Source organism: Diceros bicornis, chromosome 6 (genome assembly GCF_020826845.1).
Source record: "Diceros bicornis minor isolate mBicDic1 chromosome 6, mDicBic1.mat.cur, whole genome shotgun sequence".
Lineage (NCBI taxonomy): Eukaryota > Metazoa > Chordata > Mammalia > Perissodactyla > Rhinocerotidae > Diceros > Diceros bicornis.
Window position 1 is genome coordinate 8701613 of NC_080745.1, and position 17404 is coordinate 8719016.

Below are 17404 nucleotides of genomic sequence, written 5' to 3' on the forward strand. Positions count from 1 at the left end.
CTGCGCCCAGGATCCGAACCCTGCGAACCCTGGGCCGCTGAGACAGAGCGCACTAACCTAACTGCTACGCCACCAGGCCAGCCCCTCTGCTTGTATTAAATTTTAATAACAGTGTGTTGGTTCTACTCTGTATAAGTCACTTAACAAGAAGCTGTAGTTGACAACAAGAAAAGTAAGAAAGCTATTATTGTCAGAGTGGTTATATTTAATAGAAGAATAAGAAAAATATTCAAATCAACATAATGAGTAGAGGAAGAAAAATTCCCTGAGACAAGTATGCACCAAGAGATGTGGATGCTTATAAACAAGAGTGGTCATAATTAATTTAGGTAGGATCAGGACAAGCTTTTAGGAAATGGGTTTAAAATGAGCTGGGAAGGCTAGATAGGATTTTGACAGATGGGGATAGGGAAGTGGCAGGAGGCATTTTAAGTGGCAGAAATAAGACGAGTAACATTTTTTGCTTTTCTAGGCATAAAGTCAAATGACAACTGTTTAGTCAGCTTAATAAACAAGTGCCCCTTGGCGATAGCAGGCAGAGCTGTTGATGTATTTACCTCACAAGATTGTCTCTCTCCTTCTCATGCTCAGGCCCATTTCAGAGATCATGATTTGTTGTTCTTGGAGGAATGAAGATGAGTATCATTGTTATCATTGTTTTTTTTTTAAGATTCTTAGGTGCTTACACTGTGTGTCCCAGGCCTGACAGATGTTATAGCTTCATCTCTAGATAAACACAATAACTTGATTTAATTCAGTTTAAATCAGTAAACAATTATTTAGAGTCTGCTGTGTGTTGGAGACTGTTAGGCAGAGAAGGTGGGACATTTATCATCTTTTAAACGTCCTGCCAGGTTCTAGGTATTGTGACAGATACTTTCACTTAAATTATTTCAAAGAACTAATGATACGTCAGGAGAGACAATTTCATACAAAGTTGATTGTTTTGAATGCCATATAAATAGAGTTATAAAAGGATAACAGTGACTCTGGAGTGGGGATAAGGACAGATATGTGAGTAACTGAATTATAAGAACTAAAAGTGAGAAGTGTTTTAGAGATAAATCATTCTGTCTTGGTCCGTTCGGGCAGCTATAACAGAATACCAAAGACGGGGTGGCTTATAAACAATAGAAGTTTATTTCTCACAGTTCTGGAGGCTGGAAGTCTAAGAACAAGGCTCTGACAGATTCAGTGTCTGGTGAGGGCCCACTTCCCAGTTCATAGATGGCCGTCTTCTCCCTGTGTCCTCACATGCTGGAAGGAGTGAGGGAACTCTCTCCTTTCTCCCTTTCTTTTATAAGGGCACTATTCCCATTCATGAGGGCTCAACCCTCATGACCTAATCACCTCCCAAAGGCCCCACCTCCAAATCATCGGGAGGAATAGATTTCAACTATGAAATTTTGAGAGGGACACAAATATTCAATCTATAGCATATTCCATCTACATCTTACAAATGAAGAAACTGAAGCTCAGAAAAGATCAGTCAGTGGCTTTATCAAAGTTGCAGGTCTTATGGAAGATCCAAGAAAAACACGGTTCCCCTGACTCCCAGTGAGTACTATTGCCACAGACCTCCGGAGAGAACTTATTTCTGTGAGAGACTGCTGGTTTAGCTTACATACAAAATCCCTATCTGAAAGACTTTTTACCCAGGGCAGTGGGTAGAAACTTGGCCCTGGTGCAACTCATAGGCAGGAAAGTGCATGCCTCTTCTTGGTTGAGGACTTGTTTTGTGTAAAGCTTTTGAACCAAAACATTCCTGAAACAGCAAAATGGAGTTATATCAGGTAATATCTGTGGAGAGCACCTGGGGTCATCACCCTATTAAATGTTTTCTAAGCTAGTTTTGCAGACATCTCTGGTTAAATTAGTGGAGAAAGTATAATAATCTCAAAGACAAGATCTTTATTTGCTAGGATATTCTAAAGATCGTTAATTCTACTTAGTTTCTTGTAGCTATTTTTTCCCTTCATCAACTTAGAAAATGGGATCTTTGTTTTTGCTGTATTGTGAGCAATGTAGGATTACTCTTACATTTAAAGAAGTGTCTGATTGTACTGAACTGAGCCAAAGAATGTTGATTCAGAGGTGAAAAAAATTTTATTTGGACCAGTGTTGGTGAAATCTGTAAACACCGATAAACTATGTTAATAATCTTTTAATATATCATTTCTGTGTCAGATTAATTAGTCTGAAAAAGTATGCGTACTTTCTTTTGCAAATTAAACTGGGTATGATGATAATTTTACAGGCTCATTTTCCTTGATGATGTCGTGAGTGTTCCAGTAGTTTTATTTATGGATATGTTTCAGTCAGTGAGGAGGCTAGAAACAGAGAGACGTGAGAGCCAATCTCGTTCTGTTTACAGACATTGAACGAATTCTTTGTTTCTTGAAGACCCAGTTTTATTTGGGAAGTAAGGAAATTTAAGTAAACAACATTTCAAGTGTATTCCAATTCTGATAATCTGTGATTAAAAAAAGCAAAGATAAGAAGCCACAAATATTCAAATCAAAAAGCTTGCATGTGTAACCTGTGGCCTATATGTCACGTTCTTGATACAGTACTCACTCTCACAACATCCTCAGTCTTTTTAAGCTATGTTGGTTCTGCTATCTTCAGTTAATATTTTTTGACCTTTATTTTACCTACTAATCCTCTGAAAATGTATGATTTAAAAAGAAAGCTTTTTCATATGGTAATTTTTTTATTGCCTGATTTTATAATTGATGCAGTCTCTGTGTGTTTAACACCTAAAGTCTATCTCCCCTTTTAAATGCTTTCATTTTTTGCAAAAGGCTGGAATCTCCTACTTTAAAAAGAGAATATGTGATAATAAATGTAATGTATACCAGAAAGAATATATTATTTCTTATGCATTAATTATAAATATTAGAGGAAAATAATTTTTTTCTTAAAATATATGAAAAACAACTAGGTTTGGATTAGATGTGTTTTTCGTAATTTGAGCTGCCTGTATTTAAAAAAAATGCAATCTGTCTTCTCGTTAACACTATTGTTGTGTTATTATTTTAAAAAAATATGACTTTGGTTTCTCTATTTTTCGGTTCCCTTTTTTATTATACCTCCCTACCCCCGTCTCTCTCTGCACAGAGTGGGTATTCTGCTCCCTCCTTCTCTCCTTGGCAGGGCTCCTTCCAGGGGATCCCACGGACTGTTCCGCCGCACCGCAGACAGAGTGAGTCTGTGTCTCTCACTCCTATCCTGCTCTGGCTTCCCGTTGATGGTATTTCCCTTCTGCATGACCTGTCCCTCCCCAGCACCTCCTCTCCCGTCCAGAGGGACCTGCAGGCATGTGCTAAACCTGCTCTGCCTGGGCTCTCCTCCCGTAATTAACACTTCTGTGACTGCATGTGAATAGACTTCCACTAGAGCCTTAGGAAAGCTGTCTGAAGTTAATTTCACTCTAATGCTGTTTACACCTGTTGCCAGTGACCCTAGACCTACTGACATGCATCTGTTTTTAATGCATTTTCTTTTTTCATGACCTTGAGATATGTAAAGAAAAATTGTTTTTTTAATCTAGTTATGTTAAAAATACACACCCTATCTGCAGTGGTATAATGGACAGATGCATACTGTTTAGGGAGCAGGCTTACTAGACCATTGCACATTTCTTTAAATATTTCCTAATCAAAAGGTTTTGATTGCATTTCACTGTTATCTAGAAGAAACAGCTTTTAAATCATTTTTGCAGGGTGTTTTTTAACAACTAATGTGTCTCTGTAATTTATCAGCTGCTTTACAGTACAGAAGAAATGGCTTTTGAATATGCATGGTTTACTAACATTTCTAATGATTTAGTAATTATTTGACTGTAAAATTTTTTTTGTTTACATTAAATCTGCTTTCCAAAACAATGTTTATCATTTTGTATTATGTACTTTAAGTACACCTGGTAAGTTGGTTATATTTTATCTTTTTTGAAAAGTCACCCAAAAAAGCTAATATTAATGAAAAAGAGAGATAAATATTGTCAGAGTCACTTTGAATTGCTTTCTCCATGGGTTTACCCTGATTTGTGATTCATATCAACTTTTTCACAAATTATCCTTATCTATGTGAAGTATCAAAGGTCCAAAAGGGGAAATTTTAATTAATTAAAATTAAGAAATGTGATTTATTCAAATAAAAATTTATTTCTTGAATTAGGCAAAATTTTGAAGTATCAACATGAATTCAAGACAAGGTTTGAAGTTATATTTTGGTTATTATACCTCTCCTTCCCTTGTGCACAGTTTTAAAGAACAATAGAGTGGAGAGTTTATATAGGCTTTTATATCAGGTAATTTAGCAGCAAGCTAATTTGTTTAGTGGAAGCAGTAAGGAGTTTCTCCTCCTCCTCCTCCTCCTCCTCCTTTTCCATCTCCCACTGCCTTCCTTTTTACTTGTCTTAGCTTCAAGTAAGTTGCTTTTTTTCTCCTCCATTTAAAGATTCCTAGCGTATAAGGAATTACACTAAATTGCTAGTGAACTAATCTGAATTTCAAAGGGCAGTTGTAACAAATGATAATGTATTCTTAGGCTTGTAGCCTGTAACCAGCATGGTTTGACAGATTTACCTCAGATTAACACAACTACCTTGAGTGTACTGGAGCCCTCCTTCAGTCCCCATCTTTTTCCTCCACCATTCTCCTGCATTCTCCTTCCGCTCAGCTAGTTATAATATGGAATTGAAGTTTAAGGTTAATTATTCTGTATTGCAAATAGTTTTAGATTTATTTTTAAAACACGTTTCTCAGAAACACCCATTTCACTAGTTTCTTATTTGTATAGCTTTAGAATTTTCTTGTCCCTCCCCTGAGTTATTGGCCCTCCAATTTCAAATGCTTCTTCCTCCTTTCCTTTTGGGTCAGAGCTGTCTTTTTCGTTTCCAGCTATGAAGCAGCTCTGTCCTGCAACACTGCTATCAAGATCTGTCTTTCTGGCTTTTTTAAGGCAAACCTTCTTCCTCTGCATCTCCAAGGTAGCAAAAAGAAAGTTTGGGTTCTCCAGAGTTGGGATGTGTTAGCCACCTAGGGGAAGATGTATACACTGGAGTCTTTCCCTGGGTAAGTTCTTATGGCTTCCTCAGCTAAGAGAACTGCCCTGGGATGTGATCATTGAGACTCATAGGACCCTACTTGTGGAGAGTGATAACTGGAACTTGTTCACAGCTGTTTGACAGCTCTTACTGAGCTTGAGAGGTTCCTTTAGAGGAGAAATAATGTCCTAAACTACAGCACTACTTTGGATTTACCCTGAGAGCAGCTGAAGCGGTTTACAAATAAAATTTTTTTTTTTAGTGATAAAATATAGAGAAGGAGAAGGGTATGGAATTAGGGGAGTAAAATCCAGTGGTTTTTCAGAGGGTTTGAAATAGATTTTTCCTTTTCCTACACTAAACTTATATTCAGTGAAATATTATTAGTCTTTGTGTTTAGTCAGTATGTGATTCCTAGTGCTGATTTTGGGGGGTTGTAATTCTGTAGGTGATGGTAGATAGTTGAGAGTTCTTCTGTATTATAATCTGTTTCATTAATAAGTTCTTTCTGATGCCCTTTTGAACATCAACCTAACCTTTTTTTTCTTCTAAATGCAGAAGCCAGGTAGGCTTGGCTATTAGTTTTCAGTAAGGCAATCCGGTTTTGGTTTCATTTTTTTTAAATGTAGAAGAGTAGTAGACCTTTCAGCATAAAAAGATAGCCTGTTCTAGATATGCAGAGTGAAATGATTAATGCTTACAGGAGATATTGGCTCTAGTCCCTCAAGAAAGCTGTACTGACCAAGGAAGTTCTTGCTGAATTTAAGAATAACTCTAGAAAAATGGAGATAAAAGGAAAATCCTGATCTTTAAGCATTTTTTTTCTTTCTAGGAAATTTTGACTTACATTTGTTTTTTTGAGTATATTACTAGTCTCAACATGATGATGTTTGTCTTGTCGTTTCAAGTTAAATTTTTCTTTGGGTTAGCAGAAATTATCTACATTTAGACCTACAGGGGTCTTTCTATTTTCAGTAGGCACTTCAGCTTTTGTCCACATTGACTTAACTGGCGTTGGGTTAGTCTTTCTAATTTCCAACCCTGTAAATTAGGAATGATAAACAACCTACCTCATAGAGGGAAAATTTAATAGAAATAATTATTGTTGGCAAGTAAAAAGTCTTAATGGTAATCTCAAATAGCATTTCTTGCCAGAGCATATGCTTCTAGGGATAGTTGACTTTTCAAAAAGTATATTTTGAAATAATACCTATTTCTTATCATGCCTAAAAAGATTTTTAAAATTTGCTGTTTAACACCTTGCTTGAAAAAGTTTAGAGATCTTATCTACTTTTACCTTCTATGTGCAATAACTTAGATGTGGAGGAAAAAATTGTTTTTAAACAACAAAAATAACATAAATGCATGTTTTTGTCTTAATAGTCATATGTCTCAATAACCCAGCAGTTTCTTGATGTAGTGTTGCCTGATTTCTCAATTTATATTATTATAATAACTAATTGTATTCACCAGAATTACACTAAGAATGGCAATTATGTTGTCTTATATCCTCCTTTTCCACTTATAACCTTCAGGGAGTGTTTTGCAAACCTTTTTGACAAGCGACACTTATAAATTTATTTTATATCACAACCCAGTATGTATTCACTGAATAAAACTATGTATTTACAACCCAGCACACATATGTGTGTGTATTTAAAATTCCAATAAGATTCATAAAACAGTACTTTCTCTTAGGACATATGATACTCGCATATTTTCTTCTCAATTTTTTATTTTGCTTTTTTTCACATAGTATCATTATAGGAACATTTTTCATAAGTAAATATTTCTTTAAAACATTATTTTAATGGCTGCGTGATAATACATTGTCATGTGGATATACTCGAATTTATTTAATCTTTTCCTATTTTGGGCGTTGATGTTGTTTCCATTTTTCCCTATTAAATAGAGATAGTATTGCAGTGCAGTTTGTCCTTGAGTACAGATCAGTGTCAGCACGCTCTTAGCTAGATTACTAGAAGGATGTTACTTAATCAAAGAGTGTGCTCTTTCTAGGGACAAATGATGTGCATTAACTGTCAAACATGCTCATAAGGTATACATTAACGCGACTTCATCTGGTTGGCTCCACCCTGTGACTGTAGTCAATTCTGAATGTAAGGATAGCGTCAATTTCAGTGCTTTAATGAGAAATTAGCTCTGGGAGTGACTTTTCATAAAAATAAAATATTTTCCAGTGAAATGGAAACTAGAGTAACTCAGTAAAAACTGAACAATTACATTTTACAGTGATCTTTTTAAGTGTAGTTAATATAGGCTATGGCACTGTGTCCATTTTTGTAGCTAATTTCAAGTGCTGTTTAGTATAGTCATTGGTTAATTGGCTAGAAATGTGCATCCAACTCATGGTCCAGGAGGCCGTCCTGTAAACCTAGGCATGGGTTAGTTTCTCTCTCAACATCTTGCAATTATGAGAAACACAACAATTACTGTTTTCTGTGCAAGCCTTTTAAAACAGCCTGCTCTGCAGATTGTGGGATCATTTTGTTAGCCATATATGGTGCTATACGATAGTGCCTGCAGTATCCTACTCTGGATAAATATACCATGCATATTGGCCATACCAATGGAATTGTACTATTATGATGCTATTTAGTTTTGTTTTCTTAACTACTCTGCATCCCAGAGGTAGATGCTGATGGGTTCTGTGTTTAGAGATATAGACCCATGAAAATTAACCATCTCACACTGATTGTGCCTGTATAGTAAATGCTTACTTAACTCACTATTAATCACTTTGATAGTTTTTAAAAGCAGTTAACTGATAGATTTAGAAAAGCTGTTGAACTCCTTATTTCAGAATTTGCTCATCTATAATTCAAATTTATCAATCAGGTATCTTCTGTAAGTCCTCTGAGATCTAGAGGAGTAAGAGCATTCCTGGTTCCAAGAAACCTTGGAAGCTGTGATTGGGTTCCTGTGAATTACAGAGCAGAATTCTTTGAATCTAGTTACACTAGGGATCCAGTTATGTCTTCCATCTCTATAGTGATGTGTGGAGCCTCGCTTATAATTTAGATCATCATATTTAAGACATACATGAAGATCAGATTATACTTTTATTGTTCTTTAATGCAGCAGCAGTAATAAAAGTAAACATAAATATTGGGTTGTATTTAGTGTATAATGTGCAAGACTCTCTAAAATTACTAAAAAATTTCTATTCCTTTGTAAGAGATTACAGTAACTAAACCTTTTTGGATCTTTGGAGTATGAATATTAAATTGTATCAAAATTCTTTCTGGTATTTTATTTGGTGAGATTCTTCAAGGGAGTTTAAGTTTGAGAAGTTTTACATACGCCATTCTGTAGATATGAATAGTTGCATTAATTTGCAAACCACTTCAGCAAGAAAGTATAAATCCATTAAAAATATGTTTTCATTTTATACAAATATATTAAATAAAATAATAATGCCTAGAAAAACACAACAGAAGCAAAGCAAATACTGTTGGCTGCTACCCAGTCATGGCAGTGCCTTGGTGTTGTGTGTGGTCTCTGACACCGTTGTCCTGTCTTTTTCTTGTCTCTGCTCTCCCATTATGCCATTGGCAAGGAGTTGAGAAGTTAGTCCATTACTTCTCTGACAAAGCGTGGTACAGTACAATTTCAGATTTTTTCTTACCACCTTCCTCATAATCACTTTTTTATTTTTGTTTTTGTTTCCCAGTTTGCATGATGCATGTAGAGCCTGCATGAAATTACAGGCATGGTACAGATGGCTCCATTTCCATCTTCTTTTTAACCTTTAAAATGTGTTTAATAATAATAAACTTGTATGTACCAAGAAAATAATTTTAGATAATTCCTGTGTCTGTTATGCAGTAGCATCATTACACTTGAGAACATTTCCTGCTTTCTACTTTACACACTTTGACATATTTTTACTCAATCAGGACTTGATGTTTCCAGCTGCCATTTTATTGTTGGTGACTCTAGAACAAGAATGTTTACAGAAACTGATAGGAATATTTTTTCTTAAGCTAGAAATCTTTGAAGTGGTGTGAACCGGTGAAGAGTTTTTCTCAGTGCTGAGTGCTAATTTGCCTTTCCTTGTGTTCAGTGTATTCCCTTCAGTGGGTCACTTGGAACTACTTTTTCCCAGAAATACTGCTCCACAGCATGGCCTGAGTTTGGTGTCTGAGAGTTATCCTGTGTAGGATAGATCGGCTAAGAAAGAAATAGGGCACGATCCACAAAAGTTAGTACCCGAATGTTGGTACTGAATCTGCCTATGGAGTTTTTAAAACAATCATCTGGCTATATTGCGTATTCTGAAAGTCTGTGAACTCATTGGAATTACTCAAATAGCACAGAATAATAAAATTTTAGCGCTACATTTTAAATTCTCTGTCAGTTCAAATTCTGGCTTTGCCATTTGCTAAAGTGTGTGAATTTGGATATGTTACATAACTTTTTTAAACCTCACTTTACTCATTTACAAAAAGAAGACAATACCTTCCACCTAGGATCTTGGGATAATTGGAGAACATGTATGTGAACTTAAGAGTTGGACTGTCTGCCCCTGGAAAGAAGGGAAGCCCCGGGGCGTTCTCTCAGAGCCCAGAGTAGAAGGTTACTCAGGGGTTTGTAATGTGTCAGGCATTATACTCAGCACTCTGTATGCATGTCATCAATTATTATTTACAACAGTTCAGTGAGGTATAGATACTGTTACTACTCTCATTTTGTTAATTATGAAATTCCATCTCAGAAGAGAAAGATAATTTACCCAGTATCTCACCAATAGTAAGAGATAGAGCCAGGACTCAAACCCAGATCCGTCTGACTCCAGAAGCCAGGTGATTCAGTACTGTGTTGTACTGGCTTCGTCATATTGCCACAAGTAAATTCTTCCTTAACTTTAAAGTGCCTTGCATGTCCTAGCTCTGGTTTATCTCCAGGGAGGCACTTAAGGAAGCTTGACCTCTGTGTCATATCAGATATGCCTGCTATGGATTTAAAACATTTAGATGTGGGGCCGGCCCAGTGACGCAGCAGTTAAGCGCACGTGCTCCGCTTTGGTGGCCTGGGGTTCGCAGATTTGGATCCCATGCGCACACCGACGCACTGCTTGTCAAGCCATGCTGTGGTGGCGTCCCATATAAAGTAGAGGAAGATGGGCACAGCCCAGGGCCAGTCTTCCTCAGCAAGAAAGAGGAGGATTGGCGTTGGATGTTAGCTCAGGGCTGATCTTCCTCACAAAAAAAAAAAAAATTTAGATGGGACCGACATTATTGAAATATGTATTTGAACCCTAGAAACCTCTTATTCTGTAGCAACTAGTTTATTATACTGTTATAGAACTTGTCTTTTTTTTTTCCCTCAAGTCCCTGTTACAAAAGGGCCATGGCTCGAATTCGTCATTCACACACCTTTTAATAATCATAGATGATATTTATTGAGCACTTGTGATGTGCTGGGAGGTCCTGTGCTGAGCCTTTAACAGGTATAATCATATTTAATTATTAGAATTAGAAATGGAAAAGAGCTGAACGCCCAGCTCATTTCATCTAGCAATGTCTAGTCTTCAAGTAAGAAACATTTGTGGCTTAGCTGGTGTACATCATTATGGGAGGTGCTGTGTTCAGGTTAACGTGTAATTAATTAATCTTTCCTGCTAGTCTAAACATGAATCATTAAGCTAACCCCAAACTTATTTAGAGAAAACGTTTTTATTTCTATTATAAGATTTATTTTTCATCAGTGTTTTTTAAACTTGTTTCTATTTGATTATTAGTGCTGCATCATTGCCCTAACAGGGATCTGGCAAATATATATTTAATGCCTGCTATGTACCAAATACTAGGGATACCCACTACATCAACAAAATGAATAAAGCCTGGTGCATGCCTGTAAGGAGCTCGTAGTCTCTGGTTATCTTTGTAAGCAGCCCAAAATATGCATTTAAAATTATCATGGAAAATGCCTACCGATACCCTGCACAATTGCCCAGTAGTGCCTGTTGCTGGCACTCTAGACCTTGACACCTGTAACCGTTGCATCTGAGAATTCTCAGAATGGTGTGCTGCAGTGTATGTCTCTAACTAAAGTAGGACTTGAAGTTGCTGAGTCCAGTTAGAAGCACTTGACTCTAAGTCTGGAGATGGTTCCACATTTTGAAGCTTCAGTAACAACCCTTCTACAAGTTGCAAGGATGGAATACTAAAGTTCTATTTATTTGTGACCACAGGGAGTTTCCTGAAGTTCCCCCAGTAGTGGGGGGTTCCTTTTGCCCTCTGTGTCCTGTGGGCTGCTGAGGCTATAAAACGAATGGGCTGATGGGCAACTTCCCCAGAGGCCTTTTTTCGATACAGGGTAATACCTCATCATGCATCTCCAAAGCCAGAAACCTGAAATTCATCTTAATTCCTCCCAAACAGCCACTTATTTGTCCCACCTTCAAAATCTCTTCTAATCTTTCCCAGTTTTATTCCAGTATCCTAATTTTAGACCTTTATAATTTGTCACCTGGTCTCTTGGCAGTAGCATACTACCTGGCTCTTCTGCTTCCAGTCTCATCCCCTCCCACTGCGTCCCTCACAGATTCCACCAGAGTGACATTCTGCAGTACACATTAATTCCTCTGCTTAAACAAAATTCATCAGTCTCTCCCATCACCTACTGCACGAAGTCAGGACTGCTTAGCCTGACATGAGTGCCTTTATGAGTTTGCCTTTGCCTACACTTTCCCATCAGCACTGTGCTCTCCAAATTCAGTCTAACTGTTTGAAATTACTAGAACAAACCATGTTCTTTTTTTGCTTCTTTGCTTAGCATGTATTGGCCCTCTGCCTTTAATGCTCTTCCCTTCTTGTCTACTTGGCAAACTCCTACTCACCTTAAAGCTCAGTTCAGATGTTTGCAATTCTTGGATGCCTTCTGTGACCTCTCCAGTCGGGCACGTGTATTCTTTTTGTTCCCATATGTTGTAATTCTTGAGGCGTGGTCTCATCATTTGTTTACCTATCTCCCTCACTACGCCTCTCAACCACAGGAACAGCATTGTGTTCAGTTCCATATTTTCCTACACTTAGTACAATGCAGGATACGTTGTAGACATTTTTAAAAAATAAATAAATGGTATTTGATGTTCCTTTATTGATCTTATTATCCATGAGAACATGGGATCTTTCTTTTTATATTTGGAATTCATTCTAAAGATGTCTGAGGGCATAGAAGCAGTCGTGAATGTGGGCAAGATGAATTGTTAACATCTTGCCTTTATGTTAATACAGTTGAGTGTTTACAATTTGGGGAAATTATACTGCAAGCAGCAAGCTATCAGAACACATCCTGGCTTTACTTGCTAGAGGCTACGAGGCAGCTTGTTGTTCTGCTTGCCAGCAGGTAGGTAATGACAGACCTTAGTGGGGTAACCAGTTCTACACAATCTTCCATGTATCAGGAGCAGGTTGTTTCCTTGGTCCTTGCTTTTTTCTTTACATTAAAGAAAGTAAAAGAAAGACTTTTTTCCATTAAAAAAGTCAGACTTTTTTAAAGTCTTTGTAACTTGTAATCAAAGACTTTTTTAAAGAAAAAAGTCAAAGACTTTTTTCTTTACATTAACAGAATTGATTTCCAAACTATTTTCAAATAATTAATAAAACAAGAGATTTATTTTGGGATGGGGAAATTATACCACTAAAGTAAACTTTTAATAAAAATATGCAATCTACATTATTTATTCAGCATTTAGAAACCACTAATTTATTTAATGTAATTAAGCGATAGTTTAGACATTTTTTATATAATTGTTCGCTCTAACTCCTCTCAGTTAAAAGACTCAAAATTTTATTCTTAAAAACCTGATAATTTTCTAATTCTTTAATATTTGATATGGAGCTCTCTTGCATGCAAGCAGCATATCTTTCTATCTGCTGTATTTCCCTTAAGTGCTCTGATAAGCCATGGTCATTTGGGTAATATAAGTGATCAGAACAGTGCAAATGGATAACTGATCTACAGTTCACAGTACTCCTTTTCTGGATGTTTGGTTATCTTAATAATCAATTTATTACTTTGTCTTAATTATAAAATCATAACTTTTTATGCTTTGAGCTGATAGCACGTTTATACCTTTTTTTTTCTTAGTGGCAATAGACATGTTACAATGAAGTCATTTTTTAAATTGTCACTATTTTCAAAGGTCTTCAGTTGCTCCAAGATTTTTAACTCTAGACTAGAATATCTTAGTGTTTGTGAAGGTGAAAAGGGAAAACAGATCCCCATTTAATCAACCATTTGATGGAGCCCCTTTCTCCTCCTTGGTTACTTTTTTTTTCCTTTGGTAGATTTTGATTTGCTTAATATGGTCCTGCTCTATATTTTTACTCATCTTTCTAAAGTGTATGATCACTTTGGCATGGTTATTTTTTTTCTAGGGAACCACAAGGAGAGTCTTTTGAATTAGTTACCTGGTGATTTGAGTGCCTTTCTCTTGAAGGACAGTTTATTCGTCTCTGTGGTGATTTATTGTGAAAATGCCAAGTGACTTGAAAGTCTAGGATGTTTAGCTTGAAGCAGAAACTGAGATGGCTTACCTATTTTAAACATAGGAATTTAATGTAACATATTCTGTATGGATTCGAGTGGTCATTGTCTGCATTTTACTCTTTTTTAAAACCCTAGCCCTATATTGTCATGGCCAGCCATCTCTCCATGAGTCAGTGAACTTTGTTCTCAGTAACTTGTAACCCTGCCATGATCTAATCCGAGACTCCTGACCCTGGCAGCCATCGTTCAGTGCTGGTCAAGGAGGTGAAAAAAGTGACAACACACAAATGATGCAGTATAAAGATATTCGCCCCTTCTGTTGGAGAAATTAAAGATATACTGTGTAGATTTGTTTGTAGATTAGCATAGTAAAAAAAAAAGTTGTTAGTTAAAAATGGTCCTTTAAAGTTCACGTTTCAAAGCCCTTTGCCAAAGTTTTTGACATTTTCAGCCCGCATTATTTAATAGAAAGTGTATGTGTGAGTGTGTGTGTGTGTTTATACATTTATAGCAACCACCTTTGTATCAGAACGTGAACAATAGGCTCTGCCCCATATACTTTAACTATTTGGGCCACTGAAAGATAACTTTAAGATTCATATTTCTTACTCCCCTCCTAGCCCAAAAGTAATGGAAGTTGCCTGTTTCCTCTGATTTGTGTAGAATAGAACCACACAGTGCACTCCAGAGTAGCGGCACGTCGGCACATTGGCCTTGAGAACTTTGCTGTCCTGTAGGCTTCTGCGCTTTGGTTCAAGTTACAGGCAATTTCACATTTGTTTTACTCTCCGCCATCATTCAAAAGGCTGATCATTTTTAATTGTACTAAGTGGATGTCCACTCTTGGGCAGGGTAAGTCTGTTTTCCACATAACAGAACCTTAGTTGGTCTCTCATATGGCAGTGAGACAGAACAAATAAGCTGTGAAAACGTTGTATTCTGAAACTTTTCAACAAGAATATTAAAGGTAGGTTAGCATTAGCTAAATGTATTGACCTATTTTTAAGTAATTAGAATTTCACATCAACTAGTCAAGTGTGATAACATGCTAAACAGCTTTCCTTTAAAAAAAACTTCAAAATGGGTGATATCCTGATGGTCACAGTTACTAACTGAATGCTTTAGGGAGATCAAACCTGAGTGCTATAGAAGTCGTTATGTAAGCTCTATTATATGTAAAGTTTTAAATATTAATGGATCAATTAAGGCAGGAATCTTTTTTCTACAATAAATCAGTACTTTAAGATTTTTCTTTTCCCCTGTTTGATTTTGGATCTTGTTTAGTGTTTCCTGCCTGTATCATTTTTTGTTTCCATTATCACTCTTGTGTGTGTCTCATGAATTCACTTGAATATTGCAATTTATTTTTTAATTAAAAAATTCTCACATATTTCTCATGTTAAAACATAATAAGTACCAACACAGCCTAATTGGAACTTATATTAATTCTGGGTGGCATTTCTAAAATGAATTGTTGCTAATGTTGTTTTTCATTTTAATAGCCTCAAGTACTACAGCCTTCCAGCAGCCTTCCCAGACTCACAGACCCCGCCCAGGGAAAACTAATAAAGCCACAACGTATCGAGGCCCTCAGTGAATGCACAGTCCAGGGCACAGCTCAGGGTGAGGCACGTCTGGATGAAAGCTGCACACACGGCTTGCCGCAAGAAAGCAACCATGGTCTGGAAGACCGGCCTTGTTCCTCAAGCCTGCAATTCACTACAGATGTGGCAAAGAGTACCCCTTCTGAAGCAAACTTGAACATGACCACGAATGCTCAAGAGCCTTATCATTTGGTGGATAATCAAATTAGTGACATGCAGTTTGTACCCACTTCTCTTCAGGCGCTTCCCCAGTCAAGAACAGTAGACCAGGCTAAGAGAGTTGGAAGAAATCAGTCTTCACCGGAGGACCACATGTCACAGCCCAAGTCCTTGCAGCTTTTTAAGCCATCCGTCTTGAATTCTTTGGTACCTCCTCCAGTTTCTGAATCATCTTCAAGTAGGACTCCCACTTGTAACAAGTCACCAATAATCATACCATGTAATTCAGCTAAACTTCAGCCAACATCTAGTCAAACAAGTCTTGCAAATAATCCAAATCCAAAAGCATCTAAGCTCCGCCCCCCTTCTGGCTCTTTCAAACAAAAACAAATAAGCAACCCCCGACTAGAGCCTCAAAACTTCCAGGCCAAGACAAGCCTCCCAAGGCCACTAACAAGAAAGAAAGAAATCATGCAGAATCCAAATGGCAATTTGAATTCTGGGGATTGTTTGGCTTCTACACGATATTCTCGTCTTCCTAAACCAAAGATACATTAACTACCTAGCCATCACCTGCCAATTTGTTTTTTTAAAAAACAATCTGTTCTGTAATAGCTTTATGTGCTATTTGCTACCATGATGGAGGTTCCATTGAAAGCTTGCAAATCTTAAAATTAAAATGTGGAAGCTTCTACTAGTTTGGCTCTTCCATTTTATATCCTGGTCGAAGTACATAGCACTTGAGCATATTTGTCTCAGGTAAACACAAAAGTTTGCTTAGCCATCTCAGAGGCCTACAGAAGGCTCTAATCATGTAATCCATTCCTCTGCACATCAGAAAATTCCTGATATTCCACTTAGCAGGCAAGAAATGTGCTTTGCTGATTTAATCCTTTTAAGGTCTGTATTAATGGTGGTTCTCAGAGCCTCATCCTTTTTCACTTGTCCCTCCTGTGAATATGGTTACTATTTTAACTAAAGGTTTGATGATAATGGAAGATAGTAGTCTGTAAACACAGTTCTGGCCAGTGTTTGTATACTTAAAAGGTCTATGCAAAAGCTCTGTGATGAATAAAGGAGATCCAGCTTTTAATGGGAAGCCTATGTAAGCTTTATTTTTCCTTGCTAGGATCAGCAAGCTAGTCTCAGTATTTATTTATTTACCAGACAAATTCCCCAGGCTAAAAATGTTTCGTATTATATATAAACCAATTATATGTTGCTCTAACATCTTGTTTTACACGTGCACGCGCACACACACACACACTCCATTTGTGTTTGTTTTTTGCTACTGGATAAATTTTGGAAAGCTTGAGATACATCTTGAAACCTGTACTTAAAGATCTATTCATTTGTGACATGTTGTGCTCGAGTTTTGCTGGTAATTCAGTTTTGAACCCTGTAGGCTTATGGATCCATGATAGCTGTTTTAAGGTTCCACAGCATATATTTTAAATTAAGTCTTACTGTAATATTTATATTTATTGACTTTCTGCTAATATCCGAAGACTGGAATAATGGACTTGAAATGTTTGCACAAAACTTTGGTGGGATATAAATATCTCATACATAGGGATTTAAAACTATTTTCTATAGCCAAACAAGTTAAAATGTTTTGAGAATGAGTATAAATTTAAGTATGACTATCTTGAGAAAGCTGGAATTCATAAGTTTTGTTTTTCTGAGTTTTCCAGATTTTCCTTTTATGTCGGTGTGTGTTTGAATGACAGTTTCTTGAAAAGTAGATTCGGGAAGAAAAATAGAATTGGAGAGGAGAAATTGTGTTGTATTAAAAGGTATTAAAAGATATTTCGATGGCATTGTGCTTATTTATTTTAGTGTGCTAGGAAGGCAGCTGTGGAGCCTCCCAGGGACCACGTGCACTGACCTAATCATGCTGCGGGCCGCTCGGCGATGGCTCCGTGAACGTGCCTCCTGCTCGCCTGAATCATGTCATCTTTAGGCTCTTCGCCTGCAGCTCTTTTAATTGGAATTAGTGTCTTTCAGATAGACAGCCTTTTACAAAGTCAGTTTTGGTTGTGATCAGCTGACCAAAAATGTATCAAAAGGG

General features: G+C 36.9%; 1 protein-coding gene across 4 annotated transcripts in view; it reads left to right on the forward strand.

Moving 5' to 3' along the window:
• CCSER2 (coiled-coil serine rich protein 2) overlaps positions 1–17142 on the forward strand; it is a 188402-nt gene extending 171260 nt beyond the window's left edge. For 2 of the 4 annotated variants that reach the window (XM_058542803.1, XM_058542804.1), the window contains one exon: positions 15073–17142. In XM_058542803.1, coding sequence (XP_058398786.1) covers positions 15073–15891 — 819 coding nt within the window. In that variant the 3' untranslated portion in view covers positions 15892–17142. Of the gene's footprint in view, positions 1–3120; positions 3206–12312; positions 12425–15072 lie in introns of all 4 variants that reach the window. The other 2 variants (XM_058542805.1, XM_058542806.1) reach the window with 2 other exon arrangements.
• Positions 17143–17404: the final 262 nt, after the last annotated feature.